Consider the following 24,607-nt stretch of genomic DNA (forward strand, 5'->3'; position numbering starts at 1 on the left):
GTCTCGTGACAATCAGGAAGTGTCGTTGCAATGACGAATGGACTAGAGACGTGCATTAAAAGTTACAAAATAAGTAACGAGAATATCAATTTATTATTTTTCTTTGTATTTCTGTTTATTTAGTCCACACATACACGCGATACACGATGTGGCGATGTTCCTAGTGTCCGTGGAATGCATTTCGCGGTCTGTCTCGTGACAATCAGGAAGTATCGTTGCAATGGCGAATGGACTAGAGACGTGTTTGTTTTTGGAGTGGAGTTACTTTTATTGTGTTGAAATACCGCTGATGTTGATGTGTTCGGGTCAGAATAAGTTATAAATGAGTCCTATAGAGAGGTACGTGGTGTCATTTTTTACTTTAATCTTAGTGAGACCTTTTAATAATAATAAATTCACATTCTCTTGTACCACAGATTGTGGCCAGAAGAGGGTGCTATTCAGCTTAGCCAAAAAATGCTGTCAGCAAGGGTGACTGCTACTTATCTTCTTTCCGCCAGGGGGTGCCAGAGTTCTTCCTGAGATTTTCAACACCATACAACGTTTAAACACTCAAGTCTTAAGACACACTTTATTAACTGCTTTTTGTTGTTCAGCAAAACTATCATACCCATGACTTACTTACAGTATATACATAAACGCTATTAAGCTCTGATAAAATAATGCCAGTGTAAACAAGCTTCAGTTATCACGCAATGTCCAAAATATTGCACGTACATTCATAAATATACACATTTGATTTTGTGCCTTCATGTTAATGCAATCTGTTTGTGTGCAACACACACACACACACACACGCACACACGCATCATCATGCAACCAGACCCTCCCCTTGCCACATCAAGGGGCCACCCAGCTGCAGGGAATTGACAAAAAGAGACGCCACAACTTAACATACATACACACACACACACAATATGTACAGTACCTGCACATGTTTATGTATATTCATCCACACAAACAATACAATTCATTAGGTACACCTGCACAACCCTAAATGACGTCTAATTCTTCAGCATCCTAACTCCTCCACTCCCATCTAGGTCGCTGGTGTGTGTGAGTGACAGGAAGAAAAGCTCTGGTAGAAGTTGTTGGGCACCGCATGCATGGATAAAGACTCGAGACCCCCTCGCCAGGTCACCCGTGAGTGCGGAAGAAAAGCTCTTATGATTGTAAAAAGTGAAATCCAAGACAGACGACCAGTTAGGATTGTGCAGGCGTACCTAATATTGTGGCTGGTGTGAGGCCTCCCAGTGCCTCCTTTGACAGAACTCCACTGTGCTCCTTCATCAACACGGGTAAACAATCCCCAACGTGTTCCACTCAAAGTGTGCGTCGGTCCCGCAGCGTCACACGTCAACATCGGCCCGTGGTGCCCTCTCGCACTCCGGCCATTTTGTCGGCAAAAGAGGTAAAATGTCAGATCCGATGACTCCAGATCCTGGATCTGATCCATTTCAGTCAGAAGGTGCACGTTCCTCCAAAGCCACAGTTCTCCTATTCGGATGTGTTACAAGTTTCTTTCTTGTTTTTTTTTTTTAGGCATCCCCCGTTTGATCGGATGTCAGCTGCTCCTGGTCGGAGATGTTGTCATCAGCTGGTGGCCTGGCCCGGTCAAAGAAACCACACTGGGAGAAAAACATGACCTATTAGACGCTTCTCAAATGGGCGGACTCGTACCCTTGGTGATATATTAGGAAAAATGTTTTCCCACATTTTTGTTATTTAAAAAAAAAAATCATAATATTTCAACTTTTTCTTACTTTAAATAATCATAGGTAAGTTTCAGGAAAATATCAGTTCCCAACTAAAAATGGGATAAAAACAGCTTTTTGTTATAAAATAAATTTCCAGCATATTTTCATTCATTCATTTTCTACCGCTTATCCTCACGAGGGTCGCAGGTATGCTGGAGCCTATCCCAGCTGTCTTGTATTCTAATGTGTTCTAAGTAAACATGGAACCTACCAATAGAAAGATAAGACTCCAGTCTTTCATCAGCAAAAAAAAAAGTTTGTTTCTACCTTTTTTCATTCTATAGTATTCAGCAGTAAAAAACACGTTTCAGGAAAATATCAGTTCCCAACTAAAAATGGGAGTCACAAGATAGATTTCAAGCATATTTTCATTCATTCATTCATTTTCTACTGCTTATCCTCACGAGGGTTGCGGGTATGCTGGAGCCTATTCCAGCTCACATTCGGGCGAGAGGCGGGGTACACCCTGGACTGGTGGCCAGCCAATCACAGGGCACATATAGACAAACAACCATTCACACTCACATTCATACCTATGGACAATTTGGAGTCGCTAATTAACCTAGCATGTTTTTGGAATGTGGGAGGAAACCGGAGTACCCGGAAAAAACCCACGCACGGAATTATGTTTTTTTTATTTTATTTTTTTTACTTTTTCTTGGTTATTTTGACTTTATTCTAATGAAACTATTTAAACTTTTTTTTTCATGTAAATTGTTGATATGACTTTATTCCAATGATAGTTTGACATTACATTATAACATTTTCTTATTCAATTTTTCTTATTCAATTTTTTGTCTTAATATTTTGACTTTATTCTTGTAAAATTACTGCAGATTTTTAAAATTTTTGCTGTTTAAAATTATTATTTTTTTGAAACGTTTCCTTGTTAGATGGAGAAATACGGAGTCTGCTATGAATGTGTACCTTCCACATGGCGAGCGTTAGCATGGCGAGCACCAGCAGCCCCAGCAGGATAGCCAGGACGATGACCCACAATGGGACGGCAAAGGACACATCCGGTGTCCCCCATATGACCGGCGTCCCCATCTACGAGACATCGAAGACACGCAGTGTGAAAGTAGCGGTGGACGCCGTCAATCAACCTAACGTGAAATGCTACAGGAAGCTTACCGAGATGGTGCGCTGTAGCGACGTGGGGGGCTGCTGGACCCGATAAGGCATGGCGAGGACCGTGAAGGACACGGTGGAGTTGAGGATGTAGGGGTCATTACGCCGCTGCGGGACAAGTATGCAAGTTAGTCGACCGACCATCTGTAGAACATCATGTGACTCTGATAACCCTAAAACTGTGACTTGTAGTTCAAAGGTCGTGAAGACCACTTCAGGCTTTTGTAGTTTAGCTACACACAGAGCAAAGACGTGGAACCAGACACGGACCTGCAGGAACGTATGCGCCCACAGTCTGGAACGGATCTTCAGCACCGCGCTCTGACCCCGATCCAAGCGGCCCACGATGCACGTGATCCTCAGACAGGAGATGTTAGTGCAGTTCTGGAGAAGACACAACGCTGAATCCCTGTGGAGGATTTTGGCTCTGGTTGTGGATTTTTTTTTTTTTCTCACCAGGGTTTTACCACTGTGACTGTGGGGAGCGTTGGCGGATCGCTTGTGGCGGCGAGGAGGGGCGCTGGTGTTCCTCAGGAAGCCCAGAAGTTCGGGGGTGTCTTGGAGGGATGATACCTAAGCAGGAAGACGAGACGGTGACGTAAGTTTGTGGAAATTCCACAGAATCTCACAGCCGTTATTGTCTCAGGTTGGGGATGCACGAGTGCTACCAGCGCTAGGGAGCTCCGGTTACATCAAGGTAAACATGAATTCCAACATGCATGATGCTCTCCAACACTGACTCTGAAGTACTCCAAAAAATAGTTTTTGTGAAATACTGATCATTCAGGTTCAAAAAATGGTCCGAAAGCCGTAGTTTGCAGCACATTACATTCATACTCAATTAAACGCCATTTTCTTCTTGGACTACGCTACAGATGCTATCATCACGCATTGGAAAATACCTCAGTCATTTTTGCTAATTAGCTAAATCATCTCTTCAAGCCAGCTGGCAAACGACACAAATGTGTGTATGCATTTTTCATGAGTAGTTATGGACTATTATTATTATTATTCATAATGTGTATTTATCTAATGCCTTCCAGTACAACATTCCGCCTTAACAAAACTAACAGCGGTCAGTTTTGATTTAGTTTTGTTTAGCGACATGAAACCGCTTTTACTGTGATGCATCCCAGTTGTACGCTTACATAATAAACATAGTTACTCGTAATTTAATACCTTAGGACTATTTTTACAATGGCAACAATAAACTTTCAATAGGGTCGCATGGTGGTTAAGTGGTTAGCACACACATAGCAAAATTCACTCACTAGCGCCACCTTGAAATGTAAAAAAAAATTAGCCCCCGCCACCAGTTTCACGGATCGTCACGAAACTCGGTGGAGACGTCTATCGTGACAGGACGCACCAAAAAGTCTCAAGAACCCATATTGTAAAACGCATAGGAAGTCGGCCATTTTGGATGGCGGCAGCAATTTTGGGGCGAAAAGTTGGGGCCGTATCTCGACGAATTCCTCCTAGGGGGTTTGACCAAATGAGCTCAATGTAGCATCAACTGAGACTAGACGGATGGGCGATGTTAAATTGCGAAGGATTTTTGGTTGTTCCATAAGATGTGGGCGTGGCATGCCGCCAAACGTTGATGTTTGGATAATGGCGTCGCCTTGCACGCTGTGAGAAACTGTAAACGTTAATAAGTTGGCTCCAGGTGGTCAGACCTCCATCATACTTGGTACATACGATTAAGACCCCATCCCGGAGGTCCCCATTGGTCACTTCCTGATTTCGTCGCAGCGCCACCTGGCATGGCGGTACACCGGTTTCCTCCCCCATTCCAAAAACATGCTAGGTTAATTGGCGACTCCAAATTGTCCATAGGTATGAATGTGAGTGTGAATGGTTGTTTGTCTATATGTGCCCTGTGATTGGCTGGCCACCAGTGGTGCCCCGCCTCTCGCCCGAAGACAGCTGGGATAGGCTCCATCACCCCACGACCCCACGGTAGGAAATGAATGAATGAAAGTATGCTTGAAATTTATTTTGTAACAAAAAGCTGTTTTTCTCCCATTTTTAGTTGGGAACTGATATTTTCCTGAAATGAATGAATGAAAATGAATGAATGAATGAATGAATGAATGTCCGAACTTTACTACAGGGCTATCTTCAATATCAACTCATCTTGTAACTTCCATTTTTAGTTGGGAACTGATATTTTCCTGAAACGTGTTTTACTGCTGAATACTATAGAACGAAAAAAGGTAGAAACAAACTTTTTTTTTGCTGATGAAAGACGCGAGTCTTATCTTTCTATTGGTAGGTTCCATGTTCCAACACAACATTCTCTGTGCCTTGAAATATCAGTCAAAATTGGGAGGTTGGGATCGAATGGGATAATATTCTGCTTATTTACTGTATGTTTTCTATGCATTATTAATATGATATCATGCATGTAGTGTTTGGCTGGTGTCTCACCTGAAGGCCGAGCGGGTTGAGGCTGCTATTCGTCCGGCAGCTAATTGGTCCATCAGTTCTAATCTCCATGGCATACAGCAGGTTCTCGTCACGGAAACGGGCAGGCCACCCGACCTCAACCTCAGCTTCCCGAATACTACTGGGACCCGAGTTGTGGAGCTAGGAGACGTTAGAAGAAATGGAGGAGTTAGTTGTCTTACTGCTGTGGGCCTCAAGTGACTATGGGCTATAATTAGGTTATCATAACTGAGGCGTGATGACACGGGCCACCTGGGTTTTCGGGCTTGTGGACAAAGCTAGCAAGGCCTTCACTCAGTGGGGATTGAGAAAAGAGACAAGACCGATCCACAGCTTCAATTAGGCATCAAGACGGAGAGGGAATGAACTGGGAGCTTAAATGAACCATCAATTGGATAAATCCACCTTTCCACTCACTCACACGTTCTCACATACACACACAAGGTCATTCACAGTCGGCATAACAGGACTTGATGCTTGGTGCTGCAGGGCAGGAATTCTGGCTGGAGCACCCCCCCTCCAAAAAAAAAAAAAAAAAAACTGTCCTCCTTAAGTAGAAGCAGCTGCCAAGTGGGAAAAGTACCGCCAATGAAAATCATTATCAGCTGCAGGATGGGCCAGACGCTGCAGTGCTCGAGTTCAATGAAGCAGCCGCCCCTTTAAAACACAACGACATCACATGTACAGCACATGGACGCACACACACACACACACACACACACACACACACACACTCATTGGAAACTGTCGCCAGTGTGTCTACCGTTCTCTCTGTGTATTTTTTGACCTTGTTGTCCCCCCCCCCTCTCACTAATTAGACCATGTTACAGTTTGTACCGGCTAAAGAACATCACGTTAGTCTTACTGCCTCCCCTCACCTGGAGGCCACAAGTCAGGTCCTGTTATCGCCGCATCATTGTCTCAAGATGGTTGCAAGCATGACGTTCCGAGCCTTTGCTTCCCTTTCTGTCATTTTTTAAAACTTTTTTTTTCAATTGTTTTATTTTTCATACTTTGTTTTTTCAATTTTTAAATTTTTTATATTTTATTTTTTCAATTGTTTTATTTTTTATACTTTATTTTTTCAATTGTTTTATTTTTTATACTTTGTTTTTTCAGTTGTTTTTTAATTTTTTTATACTTTATTTTGTCAATTGTTTTATTTTTCATACTTTGTTTTTTCAATTTTTACATTTTTTATACTTTATTTTTTCAATTGTTTTATTTTTATACTTTATTTTGTCAATTGTTTTATTTTTCATACTTTGTTTTTTCAATTTTTACATTTTTTATACTTTATTTTTTCAATTGTTTTATTTTTATACTTTATTTTTTCAATTGTTTTATTATTCATACTTTGTTTTTTCAATTTTTAAATTTTTTATACTTTATTTTTTCAATTGTTTTATTTTTTATACTTTATTTTTTCAGTTTTTTTATTTTTTATACTTTGTTTTTTCAGTTTTTTAATTTTTTATACTTTATTTTGTCAATTGTTTTATTTTTTCAATTGTTTTATTTTTTATACTTTATTTTTTCAATTGTTTTATTTTTCATATTTTATTTTTTCAAATTTTTTATTTTTTACACTTTATTTTTTCAACTTTTTATACTTTATTACAATTTTTTTTTTAAACAAAACGTTAACATTAATACAAACAAACTCAAAACAAAAAGGGGGCACCAGTTTACAAGTTAGTTATTTCACGTTCCTTGTCATGGTGCAATTTGAGTCGTTTCCTTGGTTTCTGTCCATTTCACTCATATTTCTCCACATATGTCTTCTTCAGTCCTTAATCTATGTGTTAATAGTTCCATATCGTGTATTGTGTTCAATACACAGTATAATTTTTTTGGTAATGGCTTTTTTTTTTACTTGCTACCGACATGATTTTATATAAATACCTATCTTCCCTTAACACAAGGTCTCCATGTCTCGCATGAAAAAGTCACCTTGTAACCCAAAATCCTCTCCATAGTCTTCCAAAAAATTGGTGATATTTGGGCAGAACCAAAACCCATGTGAATGGTTAACATTTTTTGGAAGCGATAGCAGATGTTTACCTCGTAGATGTGCGTCACTTGAGGGCCCACGTCATCCTCCTTGACGGGTTTCTCTTTGGGCTCCCAACGCGGGAACGGCAGCACCACCTGAGAGGGATGAGACACCCTGCGGACATAACGATAGATACATAGATCGATATCGCTGGAGTCTAATACGGCTTTCAGTTGAATGCAGTACAAGAGCAACAGCCCTTGAACATATAAAACCACCTCCACACTGAGGCTGAGTGATACCTGCATGACGGATAAGGAACATTACCTGTACGGTTAAAAGGCACGCTATGCAACAATCTCAAGTCTTTCATCTTAATTCAATTACAATTAACGCATGTGCATATGATTAGTACACATTTATTTTGAGAAAAAGGATCTGCACATAAACAGACTGTGGGACTGCAGTAAAAAAAGCCGCCGGCACCCAAAAAAAAAAAAAAAAAAAAAAACTTAAAAGCATGTTAGAGAAGAAGAAAATGCTCACCCTCGTAAATCAATTTGAGCTTTGGCAACGATGGCCAGATTGAGGCTGACTGGGTTGCTGTCAGGGTTGTCTTTGTTGGAGCTGTGGGTGGGGGGGTGGGAGAAATTCACAGTGGGTGTCAATGAAATAAAACATAACACCCCCCAAAATCTTGTAACACAACTGTGACCTAATATAAATGACGGGGATGGATCAGATGACATATTGTTGATGATCCATATTTAACCAATATTTAACTTGTAAACAACAAGCTAGTCATCAGCCCTTCAGGCTAATTCCTCCTTATAAGGCCAAAATGGTTGACAATCTCCCCTTTGTATTAAATGGATATATGATGGCGGCATGTGCGTCATTCTTGGTGTCACCTGTGGATCTGTAGCTCGAAGCTGATCTTCGGTCCGGCGTCTTCTAGCCGTTGGACGGAAAACCGCAAACCGACAGACAGCTGTGGAAAAAAAGACGGATGTGTATGTTTAAAAAAGCAAATGATAGCCATTAGTGCGGCACGGTACAGTAAAAATTGGTATATTTTAATCATTGTTGATCAATTAACTTTAAAACTGATTAATCTTATTAAAATTTTAAATTATTTGACAGCCCCAATTAAAACCAGTTCATAATGTCTTAAAAAAATATTGTTTAAATATTGGCTGCATGGCAGAGTGGTTAGCGTGCAGACCTCACAGCTAGGGTTCAATTCCACCCTCGGGCATCTCTGTGTGGCGTTTGCATGTTCTCCCCGTGCATGCGTGGGTTTTCTCCGGGTACTCCGGTTTTCCTCCCACATTCCAAAAACATGCTAGGTTAATTAGCGACTCCAAATTGTCCATAGGTATGAATGTGAGTGTGAATGGTTGTTTGTCTATATGTGCCCTGTGATTGGCTGCATGGCCACCAGTCCAGGGTGTACCCCGCCTCTCGCCCAAAGACAGCTGGGATAGGCTCCAGCACCCCCGCTACCCTTGGTAGAAAATGAATGACCAGTTAGCCCCAAATTTATTTCACCTAAACTTACCACTTCCACATGGAATGGGAGGAGACTTTTTGTGTGAGAGTGAATGTGAATGGTTGTTTGTCTATATGTGCCCTGTGATTGGCTGGCCACCAGTCCAGGGTGTACCCCGCCTCTCGCCCAAAGACAGCTGGGATAGGCTCCAGCACCCCCGCGACCCTTGGTAGAAAATGAATGACCAGTTAGCCCCAAATTTATTTCACCTAAACTTAAGAAGGCAAAAATTTACCACTTCCACATGGAATGGGAGGAGACTTTTTGTGCGAGAGTGAGTGTGAATGGTTGTTTGTCTATATGTGCCCTGTGATTGGCTGGCGACCAGTCTAGGGTGTACCCCGCCTCTCGTCCAAAGACAGCTGGGATAGACTCCAGCAACCCCCAGCGACCCTCGTGAGGAAAAAGCGGTAGAAAATGAATGAATGAATGAATGATAGCCATTAATAGGACAGGAAATACCCTATTAAGTCGGACATCTTCTGTTATTACAGGAAGAAGATCCAGTGCGGAGTGTCGACAAGGCCCACGCTAAGATGCTCGTCAATCCCCCGTCATGTGGTCTAATGCAGAACACATGCAGGCGTGCATTCAAGCCCCCGCGCTGGACATCGGGGCCTGACGCATAGTTGTGAAAATGACAGCAAGCAGACTTCAGCGAGGGGCAGCGAGGGGACAAAGACGGGAGGCCGTCGATATGGAACGCATTAGCCAGGCTGGTGGAGAAGAACCAGGTGGACCAGATCCAAAGCGGGGGCCAAATGGGTACGGGCCGGTCACAGAGAAGACGTCATAAAGGTCTGTTAAATTTTTACTGTTTCTGTTTCAGGACTCAGAGTGGAGCATCTGTTGTCAGTGTGATGATCTTCACATAGTAGTACACTAAAGCGAATACTTCATATTTCAGAAATCATTTTATATATATTATTAAGGGTAAATACAGTCAGATAGTAGTACACAGTAGTGTACAGCTTAGAAAGTAGTACAGATTTACTCTCATTTAGCCATTATTGTCTAAATAGCCGGTATAATATAACATATAACCACTGCTATCTAACACGGCCTTGATCCTCTTGGACATGGAATTCACCAGAATCCTCTTTGATTGACACTTTGAGTTCCTCCACCTTCCCTTTCCACGCTTGAGGATGCCAAACATGCCCACTTCACTCCACTTCAGCTTCCTCATCAAGGGACTTGATCATCTTGATGGTGTGTTTGGGGTCGTTATCATGTTGGAAAAAAATGCCATGCGACTCAGTTTCCCAATCTGCGATGAACCGCAACTCCCCAGTGCTGGCAGCACTCATGCAGCCCCAGTCTCACGCTATACTGGTACTCATTCATGTTGCCAGCTAGCTAGACAATAATAAGCATTGTTAATTAGCATTACCAAACACAACCAGCAGACTAAAATATGCATCTTATTCATACGCTGGCTCTCATTATTTCACGTTCCCGCAATATTCATATTTTTGACAAAAATGCAGATGAAGTGAAACGACTGCGAGATGATTTGTGGGAATGCTGGCTGCAAAACAATCAAAACAATCAGCAGAAAGCTCACCACACATGAGACCACAAAGCAGTGACTTCCAGATAGATATTGTTGTGGACTGGCTGACAACTAGAAATGTACTGCATAGACAACCCCGCGCACGGTACCCCACTGAAAATCCTGCCGACTGACGGCATTCAGTTCCAACCCCCAAAATAATTCCTGAGAACTGGACGAGACATCATTTTTAGCCAATGTCGGAATTCCAAGCTCTGTTATATAACACACATTATGTAAAACCACTTTAGTATTCTAGACCTGCACATTCTAATGAGTTGAAATACAAAAAAAAACTGCTCTTGTGGTTCATTTCAAAGATCCGAGCTGTAATTCAGGGTGTGTGCAGCAGGGGGCAGTGATACTTGTTAAAAGCCAATACGCCATTGGAGAAGAGACTCAGGAAGTGTTTCCAAGGTTTCCATTCCGACATAAATACAGAATAAATGCTTACTATTCATTTTCTATGGGAAAAATTCTGCGGAATTTTAGGAAAATCTGGGAACATCAGACAACATCAGATTGGAATAGAAGCTATGGAGCACAATTACTTATCTACAGTGTTTCTACCGCTTATCCTCACAAGGGGGTGCTGGAGCCTATCCCAGCTGTCTTCGGGCGAGAGGCGGGGTACACCCTGGACTGGTGGCCAGCCAATCACAGGGCACATATAGACAAACAACCATTCACACTCACATTCATACCTATGGACAATTTGAAGTCGCTAATTAACCTAGCATGTTTTTGGAATGTGGGAGGAAAACCGGAGTACCCGGAGAAAACCCACACATGCACGTGGAGAACATGCAAACTCCCCACAGAGATGTGGAATTGAACTCGGGTCTCCTAGCTGTGAAGCCTGCGTGCTAACCACTCGTCTGCCATGCAGCCAATATTTAAACAATATTTTTTTACTAAGACATTATACTGGTTTTAATTGGGGCTGTCAAATAATTGAAAATGTTTAATAAGATTAATCAGTTTTAAAGTTAATTAATCATGATTAATCAACAATGATTAAAATATACCCATTTTTACTGTATTTAATGAACAGAAAGATAAATGACAGGAGAGGATTATATATATTTGTATGTATTGATAGCTAGCGCGCAGGGTGGAATTGAACTCGGGTCTCGGAGCTGCGAGGTCTGCACGCTTAACACTCGTACACCGTGAAGCTTGACACTTTATCAAAATATGAAAAAAAATTTTGGACTTGGAAATACTTTCTACAATTAAATAACCGATTAATCATGTCCAATGAGTTAACTCAGATGAACAGTTTGATATGTTTAGCACTGCTCTGCTTGGGTTTTTTTTTTTTACATCTGTGACATGAAACAGAAAGGAATGAGGAGTGATGAGAAGTCTTTAGTGGTACCAATATAGCCGGCATGTGCATGGGGGTGCATGCAAGTATGTTCTGCATAAGCCTGTGGATTCCTGAGCATCCAAAAAAAGGGGGGGGGGGGGCAAGGGGAGAGTTAATAACTCTCATCTGGACGGCTGTGACACACACACACACACACACACACACACACACACACACCTTTTGCATGCCCCGTTATGCTCTCCTTCCCCCAGCAGTGTAACACGACCGCATAATTGATTTATCACAATGCCGTGTGTCAGAGCGCCATTGACACCTTCGCTAAGATCCTACACAAACACACTAATTCACATGTGACACATATCTATCATGTGACTCATATCTATGCAGGAAATGACGACTGTTATTCCGCAAAGCCTTTGTTTCCTGCACGTGTCAGTCATTGAGGAGTTCAATGGAACCTTATTAGGTACGCTTGCGTGTCCGTGAGCGGAGTCAAGGCGAAGGAAATTGTGCAAACGGTCAAGGAGATGATTGTTCATTTTTGGAAACAATCAATCAATCGGTTTGCGTTAAAGCTGAGGAAGTACAGTCGCCGATTTGTATCCGCTCACCTCCGTTTGTGTAACCATGGGATTACCCAGGTCGCATAGCACCATCCTGGACTCATTCACCATCTTGTACTCGCAGTTCAACTGATCCAGAGACTGCAGGGAAGGAAAAAAAAATGCACAAAAAGTGAGCGCGACAGGAAGTGATAAACGCCGGGGCGAGACGGGAGTCACGAGAAGGAACAAGGGAGCATCTAAAAACAGGGAGGAAGGGGTGGGGGGGGGAAGAGGACAAGTGATGAATAGCTCTGACAGTAACAACCTCATCCATCACATCGCTCCATTACACACTCATTAGTGCCGACACATACACACGCACAAGTAAACAACACACCCACACACACAAGGCGCTTGACCCGGGGGGCTACTAATGCGGGCCTCAAAGCCGCGCGGTCGAGACACAACAGGAAGTGATGCCGCTGTTACTGCACGCACACAAAGCGGGCTTCAGTCACCTCCACTCTCCTCTCCACGCCAATGTAGTCGGCCTCCGGTGGGATCAGAACGTGGAGCTCCGTCTCGTAGGCTCCTTCGCCTCGGTTGGTGGCGGTGACGGTCAACATGAGCAGGTTGTCGTCGGCGATCACCAGCTCAGAGTGGTCCCTGTGTTACACCACAGCAAAAAAAAAAAACTATTAAGAGACTAAGACGGTTTATTAGCTAGCTGGTTTGTTTACCTTAATGTGAAACATGTAAACATTTTACATATATGCTACTGAGTACTGGTGCATTCATGAACCAGGAAGTAGCCTACTACAAACACAATAAAAACGGTTCCCAGTACGTTATGTGACAGGAATTACAAAGGAACGTTTCTCATCTTGCATCATCCTCGCCAAACCAGGAAGTAGACCGTTACAGCTATGTAAAACGCAGTGGTTCGTGATTATTTGTTCATTTTCTACCGCTTATCCTCACGCTGGAGCCTATCCCAGTTCGGGTGAGAGAGGCGGGGTACACCCTGGACTGGTGGCCATGCAGCCAATCACAGGGCACATATAGACAAACAACCATTCACACTCACTCTCGCACAAAAAGTCTCCTCCCATTCCATGTGGAAGTGGTAAATATTTGCCTTCTTAAGTTGAGGTGAAATAAATTTGGGGCTAACTGGTCATTCATTTTCTACCAAGGGTCGCGGGGGTGCTGGAGCCTATCCCAGCTGTCTATGGGCGAGAGGCGGGGTACACCCTGGACTGGTGGCCATGCAGCCAATCACAGGGCACATATAGACAAACAACCATTCACACTCACATTCATACCTATGGACAATTTGGAGTCGCTAATTAACCTAGCATGTTTTTGGAATGTGGCAGGAAACCGGAGTAGCCGGAGAAAACCCACGCATGCACGGGGAGAACATGCAAACTCCACACAGAGATAGCCGAGGGTGGAATTGAACTCGGGGCTCCGAGCTGTGAGGCCTGCGCAGTAACCACTCATCCAACGTGCAGCCGGTTCATGATTATTTTTCTTCAATTTATTCGAATTTTTTGACTATCTCTTCTATCTGTACTACATGCTACTGACTAAGATTATCTCAGTAAGAGTATCTCCGTTTTTAGTATAAAGTATAAAGTATAAGTATAAAAGTACTAACATTAGTCGCTTTAATACTTGCAGAACATTTGTATCACACTTTCCCAGCGTACTTAAATGCAGCAAATTGTACTCCCCCAGTAAGAGTTACGCTAGTCAGTGCTAATAGAATACCCACTTAGTGTTTTTCCTTTCCTTACTTAGACGACACATACACGCATAATAAAGATGTTGTTGTGATGTTCGGAGTGCCCCTGAATGCACCTCGCTGTCTTGGAGTGACAATGAGTTCCGAGACGTGGAGATACTTAATGTATATAGTGTTGGAATTGCACTGGTTGTGTAGGGATGCTATTGTACTTCCGTGTGCCGTCATAAGAAACAGGGCTGGCTTGACATGGTGCGTAAACAATTTTTATGTAATTAATAAAATAAACGAGTTACCGCCGTTAAATCGCTATTTTTGACAGCGCTGTGCAGTATACGGTCATTTGTGACTATAATGACAAAGTGAAGTATTAACCCAGTTTTTAGACTCATGTGTGCGAGTTGTTCATTTCTCTGGAATGGAATCCCCTTGACCCCAGCTGTGTGTAAGTGACAGGATGTTTGTATAATGTTGTCATGGCGACTGCATGCAGCTGGAAGCACTATAGAGAGAAGGCCGGTTCATGTAGACAAACATGCTCCACACTACAGTGTGCAGCCGTGATGTAAACCTCATCTCATTGTTTGAGGAAGAACAGATTCTTCCGAGTGACAGCGTGCACATGTGTCGACGCGGTTAACGTTTATTGGCTGAGGTCAGAGGGCGTGGTCATGTGTCTCTTACATGCTGGCCGACAGCCGGAGGTCCGGGATGCAGATATTGTCATCGCCGCAGTCCAGGAGAATGTAAGCCTGGGAAGATAAGTTGGGTGTCATCACAGTAAAGTACGTCCTCATTGGCTGTGTCTCGGAACCAATACTTCCATCAGCACCCATATTAATTTACCCACCTTTTTGTCTTCTCTCCTTTTTAAATGTCAATTGCAACCACTACAGTTTTCCACGAAATGGAGATGAATGAGGGTGGCTAGGGTTTATCACCCACCATTTGGGGGGTGTTGAGTGCAACATTCGGGTACTGACAGCGCACATATGGACTCAAAATGTAAATATGCAAAGTGCAATATAAATAAAATGTATTAATATTATTATTATTATTATATGGAAGTGCGGGAATTGAGACACAGCCCATATACTCACGTCCAACTCGTCAAAAGTAGAAAAAAAACAGCTGCAACATAAACGACAAGACATACTGTACGACGGTGTGCCCCCCCCCCTTGCATAAAAAATGGATCAACCTGCTGTTTATACCCACATGTTCTTGCAGAAACGTGCTGCTGTAGTAGTTTAGAACAGGTGGCAGCTCTTGGCCCTGAGTGGGAGGGGCCAAGCTATAGTTCAGAGCCAATGAGATGGGAGATAATTTGTCCCGGAATTCATCTTCCTCCTGCAAGAGATATATAGAGCCATTATATGAAGGCCGAGTCCATGTGGACTGTACTGTATATTACGTGGTCTGCTCACTTTGAGATAAATGGTGTAGTTGAGGCAGGCTTTCGGGTGGTTGTGACCCAGCGTTAGGAGTCCGGTGAGCTGAGGCTGCTGGGTGTCCAAGAAGAGGACGCGCTTGACGCCTCCACGGATGCCTTTCAGCCAATCCAAATGCAGCTCAGCTTTCAGGTCTGAGGAGGAATAGCGGTAGCGGTTATTGAAAAGTATAGACTGTCTTGATACTGGATTCTTATTGGACTCCATTTAACCTCACATTTTAGCTCAAATGATGACTTCTATGTAATTAGTGCCAGGTCAAAAAACTTGATCTTGGGTAGTCAGCATCCAGAAGATCTTGATCTAGCTCTACATGCGCTTTAAATGCTGGCCTGTACAGAGAACTACCGTATTTTCCTTTGGGTTTGTGACCGAAATGACAAGCTTGTGGACATAAGCTGACAATTTCTTCATCATAATTGGAATATTTTCATAGTTATGGCATAGAAAACCTGTTTATAATCTTCTACATAACATTATTAGAGCCCTCTAGACATGAAATAACACCCCTATAGTCACCTTTATGTTCATATTACCCAATATACCGTATTTCCCGGACTATAAGTGGCACTTTTTTTCATAGGTTGGCTGTTCCTGCGACTTATACTCCAGAGCGACTTATAAATAAAAAAAGTGTTTATGTTACATTATGTATGTATGACTTTTTTCTACCTAATTATGCATTTTTACGTATACTCCGGAGCGTCTTATGTATGTTTTTTTTCTACCTAATGATTCATTTTTGGCCTTGTGCAACTTATACTCCGGAGCGTCTTATGTATGTTTTTTTGTACCTAATGATGCATTTTTGCGACTTATACTCCGGAGCGACTTATGTATGTTTTTTTCTACCTAATGATGCATTTTTGGCCTTGTGCGACTTATACTCCGGAGCGACTTATGTATGTTTTTTTCTACCTAATGATGCATTTTTGGCCTTGTGCGACTTATACTCCGGAGCGACTTATGTATGTTTTTTTCTACCTAATGATGCATTTTTGGCCTTGTGCGACTTATACTCCGGTGCGACTTATGTATGTTTTTTTCTACCTAATGATGCATTTTTGGCCTTGTGCGACTTATACTCCGGAGCGACTTATGTATGTTTTTTTCTACCTAATGATGCATTTTTGGCCTTGTGCGACTTATACTCCGGAGCGACTTATGTATGTTTTTTTCTACCTAATGATGCATTTTTGGCCTTGTGCGACTTATACTCCGGAGCGACTTATGTATGTTTTTTTCTACCTAATGATACATTTTTGGTCTTGTTCAACTTATACTCCGGAGCGACTTATAGTCCAGAAAATACGGTAATAAGCACTCTTCATCCTGGCTGCGCAGTTTGCTTCTTACCGCTGTTACAACATCGGTTCATTGTCGCTGTGTACTTGTGTACTAACAAATGGCCGCCCTCCAAATCACTATTAAAGAGCGATGAGGTTAAAAAAATGGCTGCTTACCCACAGAGCTGGGGATGCCCGTTCCACCCACTTGTGCGCAAACATCCACCTTCAGGCTGCAGGTAAAGAGAATGGTCATTTAGTCATTGTGGTGGCAAATAACACAATGGGGGTTTCCTATAGGCAAACAGACATGGGAGACTGGTCAACGCTTCTGCATTTCCTCCATTTTATGTCTTTATCAACGCATGTGTGAGTTATCGCCTCTTCAATCAAGGAGACAGGAAAGTGAGCCGTGCATTAGGAGGCTAATCCACTAATCTAAGGAAGTGTCTAGAATTTAAAACCTGCCCACGTGAGGCACCATTTGTTTGGTTCCACTCGGGTAACGCTAATGCTTTAAATGCACATATTGAGGATGACGGAGTGGAGATGCCGTAAAATGAAACTGAATGACCTTTCCAGTCCGGGTGGTTTTGTGAGTCCCGCATGTAAGCATGTGTTTTTTTTTATGTATTTGGGTGAGTATGCTCAAATGTGGCTAGTAAGCAACGTGTGTGTGTGTGTGTGGTATGCATATGTGTATATTGCTAGGAAATGAGGCCAATTTTACCGACAGGACGCAGCGCCAGTGCATGGGTAGTCATTATTCTATGGAACCTTTCCCATAAACGCATCTGGGCTCCACCACCCAACACTTTGCTATTGTTAGCCATGCTTACTATAACGATAATGGACATATCGATTTATCGAATGATAAATAACGGTAATTATGAGCTCCGGATGTGAGCTCCTCGTCTTTGACATCTGCAATAAACACAGAACAGAGTGAGCATCTTCTCAGCTATTTAACCTCTTTGTGCAGGTTTTGTAAAAAAAAAAGCCTGTAGAGCACATGGTTAGAACTCATTAATAATAATACATTTACTTATTTGTTTTGTGCTTTTCAAAATCCTCAAAGACGCTTAACAGTGAAAAATAAAGTTGAGTAAAAACAGAGTAGAAGACACATAAAAATACAACATTCATTCATTCAGAAAATATTATATTGTAATATTCTGCATTATACGATGGTAGTGTATTGTCTGTTTTTATCCATCTGTTGCGTTGCTGTGTTTGTAGTTCTTTTGATACCGGGAGTAAGAATTGTATGTGACGTGTTGACGCTCCGTGATTAGCTAATATGCTACGTCTCACCAAGGTACAACTCTAATATGACATGATAATCTTAATGATAATGTATATTTTTAATTGAATATCGGTCGATAATTAATAGCACAATTATGGACCGGCAAAATGTGTTATCTAGACAGACCTACTACCCCCAAGTGATACTTTATTTATTTATTTATTTATTTATTTATTTATTTATTTATTTATTTATTTATTTATTTATTTATTTATTTATTTATTTATTTATTTATTTATTTATTATTATTCATAATTTATAATTTATAATTTATAATTTATAATTTATAATTTATAATTTATTATTTATTATTTATTATTTATTATTTATTATTTATTTATGTATTTATTATTATTTTTATTTATTATTTATTATTTATTACTTATTATTTATTACTTACTTACTTACTTAATTACTTACTTACCATTTACTTTATTTGCAAATTTCCCCACTGACGGACGAATAAAGGCATATCTTTATTTGAATTAAAGAGCCTTTATCCTCTCTTTGTTCTGGTATAACGTGATTTTTGACTTTATTCGAAAACAATCACCTGCATATTTTTTATGTTATGACCCAATTTAACTTCCTGCCCCTCAAGCTGTTTCGCTTTTACAAGAACAGTGAATAACAGCCAGTCACAGTCATAAGCGGGACACATGCTTGGAACAATAAAATAAAATGAAAAAAAAAAAAGAAGACAGTAAGCCAAAACAACAAACTTGGCTCATGTTTTGCAGTAATCATACTAAAATGAAATGGAATGCATTGTTTGCATAATGAAAAAAAACCGGGGGGGTCGGTATTTGCACTTTCAGTGGTGACAATTTACCACAAAGTACTTGGAAAAAAAGGAGGACGTTTAAGCAAAATACAGATGACAGCTGGTTTAAATTTGAAATATCAGTAATAAATATGGCATCTCATCTATTATACAGTAAATCCTCAGTTGAAGATGTTTGAACATTACTTATGACGTATTGGATGCATAATAACATAATATACGCTATTAATATATGAGTGAGTGTAATAGGTTGTCTTTGTTACTTTTGTTTATGATTAATTAGATTAATTTAATTGGTAATTTCCGGCCCTTTGTATTGAGTTGTGGACTCCTATAAAGCATCTCCACACGATAACCTGCATAGAAAGCTTTCTAGCGCTTCCAGAAGCTGCACCCACTCCACCCGTGTTTCCTTGTATTTCCTACTTCCCGGCAAAACGGTTTGTTTTAATTTAATTCAACCCACTGCATGTCTGGAGGCGGGTGGGAAAGGCTCCCAAGGACTTCCAGACAGCTGCCAAACCCAGTTTCTAATTTTATCAGACACACTGATTGTGGTGGAAAAAAAGGCTTTTAGCGACTCCAGACATCGGTGAGATTGTAACTTGCTCACCGTGAGCATGAAACGCTCACTTTCATGTATGCACACTCTATAATGCTACACTGACAACTTATATATGACTTATAAACACAGTTAGGACAATGATAAATTCTTATTTACAACTTGCTCTTATGACTTTTCGACACCACCAAGTAACATTTGGGGTGAGTCATGTCCATCGAAATATTCCGATTATGTCGTCAAAGCTCACTTCTGATCACGTTACAGCGACGGATCTGTGATGTCATCGTTTTTGTGATTTCCCCATTCTGGAAGCCGTTTTAAAAAAATACAGTTTCAGGGCGCCTGAACACCGTTTCCGTACAGACGAAGGAATGAAACGATAAATTTGCCATTTTGCAAAGTTAAGGTAGAATGTTTTATTATTTTTATTATACATGGTTATGGCTAACTTCTTTTTACACTTTAAGAATTTAATAAAAAGAGACTTTGCTATGACTCTTTCATTCATTTTCTACCGCTTATCTTCATGATGGTCGTGGGGTGGGGGTGCTGGAGCCTATCCCAGCTGTCTTTGGGCGAGAGCCAATCACAGGGCACATATAGACAAACAACCATTCACACTCACATTCATACCTATGGACAATTTGGAGTCGCTAATTAACCTAGCATGTTTTTTTGGGAGTGTGGGAGGAAACTGGAGTACCCGGAGAAAACCAAAGCAACCAAACTCCACATAGAGATATCCAAGCGGGGAATCGAACCCAGGTCTCCACCACTAGGACCACCGTGCAGCCTTAAAGTTACCTAAAATTTTGTAATTTTAGGTAATATTCGCCCAAAAACAGCTGGGATAGGCTCCAGCATACCCTCGACCCTAGTGAGGTTAAGCGACATAGAAAATGGATGTATATATATATATATATATGTACAAGAAATAATATATTGCATGCAAATAAAGTTGGAAGTCACAAAATAAATTGGGCCTGCCATCAATAAAAGTCTTCACCTCTTGAACCTTTGGCGTCTCCACCTCGGTGTCCCTTAATTCTGTGTTTCTGTGTGCTGCTGTTTGATCCCGTGTGTGTGTGTGTGTGTGTTTATGTGTGTGTGTGTGTGTCCAGGCGTATCTAGTTCCATACCTCTTGACCAACTTTGTGCTTGTTTATTTGAATTAGCCGAGTATTATTATGACCAAGCGGCACAGTGTAGTGCTTTTTTGTCAATCAGACTCGAATCTCTGGTTCCCGCCGCCAACACTCACACGCCGCCGCGCCGCGATGGCAGCGAGCCCAGCACACTTCTCTTGTCTAAACAGTCCCACTTCCAGCCCTAATATGTTCTGACCGTGCTAGACGTTGGTGAAGCAGCAGGAGATTTCAGACTTGGGTCTCCATGGCGACCCATGGGAGGAATAATGTATCAAAAATCAGATTAATTGACTCCCTTTTAGTTTATATAGAAAGTTTAGAAATATTTCTTAGGTCCGTCAGCATGTGTGCCGTGTAGTGGTTCAGTCTAAGCCGCAGGTTTATGGCCTGCCACAGATTCAACTTCATTACAGCAGCAGCAGGTCTCATTAGTCTCTTATTTGGTTGAGACTTTGATCCTTGTAGCTTTAAATCACTAGCGCTCTTTTTGAAATTTTCATGTGGTTTGCCCCGTTTTTTGTACTGGCGGTATTCTAATAAAAAGAAGTGAACCGTTGTGTCATCGTTATAGGACTTCTGAAACAACACTTAGTAAATAAATAAATAAATACTTAGTCAGTAGTCAGTGTACTTAGTCACTAGTCGACTAAGTAGTCAGTGTACAGCCTGTGCGACCGTACTATGCGGTGTATAAAACGATACTTTTTTTCCTCACGCTTATACAGTGATGCGGATAATTTATGATTATATTCTAATCATATTTTTCAGAGCAGCCATTTTGAAAAACCACACAAGCAAATACATTTGATGCAGCTTTCAAGTTAAAGGCAATCGATCTACCAACTTTTACTCAAGTCTGCCAGTGGATCATGACAATGTGGAGCAGTGTCCAAAAAACTACTGGACTACTGAGGAGGATGTTCAAGTTCAAGGGCTAATTTTCCTCGAGACAAAAGAGAGGCTGACAAAGTGTGTGATGAAAGAATTATGAGGTTGTTCAATTCTGACACTGAAGAAGACGCAGAAGGAGGATGAGGACAGCAATGTTTCTTGTAGGCTGTCTTGGGGCGAGAGGCGGGGTACACCCTGGACTGGTGGCCAGCCAATCACAGGGCACATATAGTCAAACAACCATTCACACTCACATTCATACCTATGGACAATTTGGAGTGGCTAATTAACCTAGCATGTTTTTGGAATGTGGGAGGAAACCGGAGTACCCGGAGAAAAAAACCATCCACGGGGAGAACATGCAAACTCCACACAGAGATGGCCGAGGGTGGAATTGAACCCTGGTCTGCGCGCTAACCACTCGACCGCCGTGCAACCTAGCATGTAGTTACTTAAAATGTAAATCTTTCTGTGTACTACTTTATTCAACCCATGTTACGAAGTAGTAGACACCCGCGGCCTATAAATGCACAAATTTTTCTTAAATTTTGTGGGTGTAGCTTACTAGCTTAGCTATTTCGGTTGTCAACAAACGGCCATTATTGTTTAAACGGTTGGCCACACAAGTGAGAATCGAGATGAGTGCTGCCGGCACCGGGGAGCTCATTCAGGGAAACACGGGTGACATTCCGAAGCAGAGCATGACCCCCCCATCCCTTGGGAAACTGGATTGAGTGGTAACTTTCCACAATGATAACAAGAATTCGGGATATGGAACATTTGGCATTTTCTCTGTACTTTGCCAATAAGTGAATCGGAAATATTTCTCTTCCCGTTTTTTCTGGAATGCAACATTAAGGGTCTTACCAGGTCACCGTGGCGTCCGTGTGGGGTAGGCGACACTGCCTGTCATCGGGATTAAGGATCCTTGGCGTCAGGATCATTTCAGCATCCACGGACACAACAGCACGAGCCCTAACGCACAAACACATGCTGTAACACTTCAACGGCGGCCATTTTTGAGCCTTGACTTTGAGCGCATTACCTTACCTGTACACGGACACTTCTCCTGCACCGAAAGACCCCACGATCAAGTCTACAGGGGGGAGAGAAATTAAAGGGCATGAAAGACTGGTCATCAACAACGCCATGCTACATTCAGACACACATGTTCAAGTCCACGGAGCTAAGCAACAGCGTAACTTGCTCAACATAGCAACACAAGTTCTTTGCAAGTATTTGTTTGTTGTTCTAATTGGCTTTGGAATGAACCCGCAACCTTTGTCACAGTTTGGAAGAATGCCAGTATGTAATTGTTGTGGTTGTGGGACGCCCACACGCTGATTGGAATAATCTGTCAATTGTAAAAAAAGGCTACTTAATTGATACAAGGCACGATAACCAGATGCGGTTAAACTGGGTTAACAAGACATAGAGCAAGGAATAGAAAGGCCCATAATACACACTGTTTTTCATATTATTATTATATTGACTATTTTCATAGTCAATTCATCACTGATGGCAAAAATAATGTATAACTGCACTAATAAAACAACTCATAGAACAATATATGATGAAATTATAGCACTGAAAGATGCCAAATAAATGTTTTATTAATTTTTAACATTTATTTTATGTGTATGTATTCGGTTCAATTTACAATTGATGATGTATTGTTAGTAGAAGTAGAAAACATAGAGGACTTGAGTCATGCAACTTGGTCATGCAACTCCACTTGGACTTCGGCATCAATCATTCAGGGTAACACTTTACCATAAGATACGCAAAATAAGGTACATGGTAGTTAACGAGGAACGGAACTACCTAAGCCTAACCACTACTCATTAGTTCCCCAGTAACTACTCTACTCATTAGTTCCTCAGTAACTACTATAAATTTCTGTGCCTAAGTCATGAGTTTCCCAGTAACTATACTCATGAGTTCCTCAGTAACTACTCTAAATTGATGTGCCTAGTAAGTCGTGAGTTCCACAGTAACTACTCTACTCATTAGTTCCTCAGTAACTACTCTAAATTGATGTGCCTAGTAAGTCATGAATTCCACAGTAACTACTCTACTCATTAGTTCCTCAGTAACTACTCTAAATGTATGTGCCTAAGTCATGAGTTCCCCAGTAACTATACTCATTAGTTCCTCAGTAACTACTCTAAGTTTACTGGGCCAAAGTAATTACAGTAACTACTATACTCATTAGTTCCTCAGTAACTACTCTAAATTTATGTGCCTAAGTCATGAGTTCCCCACTAACTACTCTATTCATTAGTTCCTCAGTAATTACTCTAAGTTTACGGGGCCTAAGTCATTACAGTAACTACTATACTCATGAGTTCCCCAGTAAATACTCTAAATTTATGTGCCTAGTAAGTCATGAGTTCCACAGTAACTACTCTACTCATTAGTTCCTCAGTAACTACTCTAAGTTTACAGGGCGTAAATAATTACAGTAACCACTATATTCCTTAGTTACTCAGTAACTACTCTAAATTTATGTGCCCAAGTCATGAGTTCCCCAGTAACTACTCTACTCATTAGTTCCTCAGTAACTACTCTAAGTTTACTGGGCCAAAGTAATTACAGTAACTACTATACTCATTAGTTCCTCGGTAACTACTCTAAATGTATGTGCCTAAGTCATGAGTTCCCCAGTAACTACTCTACTCATTAGTTCCTCAGTAGGTACTCTAAATTCATGTGTCTTATCCATTAGTCCTCAGTAACTACTCTAAATTTACAGGGCCTAAGTCATTAGTTCCCCAGTAACTACTCTACTCACAAGTTCCTCCTTAGTTCCTCAGTAACTACTCTAAGTTTACGTAGGTCTTAGCCATTCGTTCCTCATTAGTTCATAATTTGTTAATCAGTAACTACTCTAAATGTACGGGGCCTAAGTCATTAGTTCCTCAGTAACTACTCTATTTGTTGTCATGTTGTCCTTTGTTGTCCATGCCCCCCCCCCCCCACTGCATATTTAAGAAGGGGGCTAATTGAATCGGAGAGAGACACATCTGTTTCTGCCTTTGGCTGAAACCGCAACATTAAACATTTAGGCCCTGTCCCCTCATCCCCCCTGGGGTGTTCGATGCCG

The 24,607-nt window shown here is 41.4% G+C and overlaps 1 protein-coding gene and 1 long non-coding RNA gene across 4 annotated transcripts in view; one reads left to right on the forward strand and one right to left on the reverse strand.

Moving 5' to 3' along the window:
• Positions 1–479: 479 nt before the first annotated feature.
• LOC131137370 (uncharacterized) lies at positions 480–4,674 on the forward strand. Its single transcript, XR_009131889.1, has 3 exons — positions 480–1,411; positions 1,543–1,685; positions 2,651–4,674. It is a non-coding gene; the product is annotated as an uncharacterized LOC131137370 (long non-coding RNA).
• itga8 (integrin, alpha 8) overlaps positions 560–24,607 on the reverse strand; it is a 57,449-nt gene continuing 33,401 nt past the window's right edge. For all 3 annotated transcript variants that reach the window (XM_058085243.1, XM_058085242.1, XM_058085241.1), the window contains 17 exons: positions 22,552–22,597; positions 22,369–22,476; positions 16,985–17,040; positions 15,498–15,655; positions 15,289–15,420; positions 14,755–14,822; positions 12,839–12,986; positions 12,387–12,479; positions 8,247–8,326; positions 7,882–7,962; positions 7,404–7,509; positions 5,322–5,480; positions 3,345–3,461; positions 3,159–3,272; positions 2,892–2,996; positions 2,685–2,807; positions 560–1,628 (listed from right to left, as the gene is read on the reverse strand). In XM_058085243.1, coding sequence (XP_057941226.1) covers positions 1,539–1,628; positions 2,685–2,807; positions 2,892–2,996; positions 3,159–3,272; positions 3,345–3,461; positions 5,322–5,480; positions 7,404–7,509; positions 7,882–7,962; positions 8,247–8,326; positions 12,387–12,479; positions 12,839–12,986; positions 14,755–14,822; positions 15,289–15,420; positions 15,498–15,655; positions 16,985–17,040; positions 22,369–22,476; positions 22,552–22,597 — 1,784 coding nt within the window. In that variant the 3' untranslated portion in view covers positions 560–1,538. The remainder of the gene's footprint in view (positions 1,629–2,684; positions 2,808–2,891; positions 2,997–3,158; positions 3,273–3,344; positions 3,462–5,321; positions 5,481–7,403; positions 7,510–7,881; positions 7,963–8,246; positions 8,327–12,386; positions 12,480–12,838; positions 12,987–14,754; positions 14,823–15,288; positions 15,421–15,497; positions 15,656–16,984; positions 17,041–22,368; positions 22,477–22,551; positions 22,598–24,607) is intronic.

Source organism: Doryrhamphus excisus, chromosome 10 (genome assembly GCF_030265055.1).
Source record: "Doryrhamphus excisus isolate RoL2022-K1 chromosome 10, RoL_Dexc_1.0, whole genome shotgun sequence".
In the NCBI taxonomy this organism is placed as follows: domain Eukaryota; kingdom Metazoa; phylum Chordata; class Actinopteri; order Syngnathiformes; family Syngnathidae; genus Doryrhamphus; species Doryrhamphus excisus.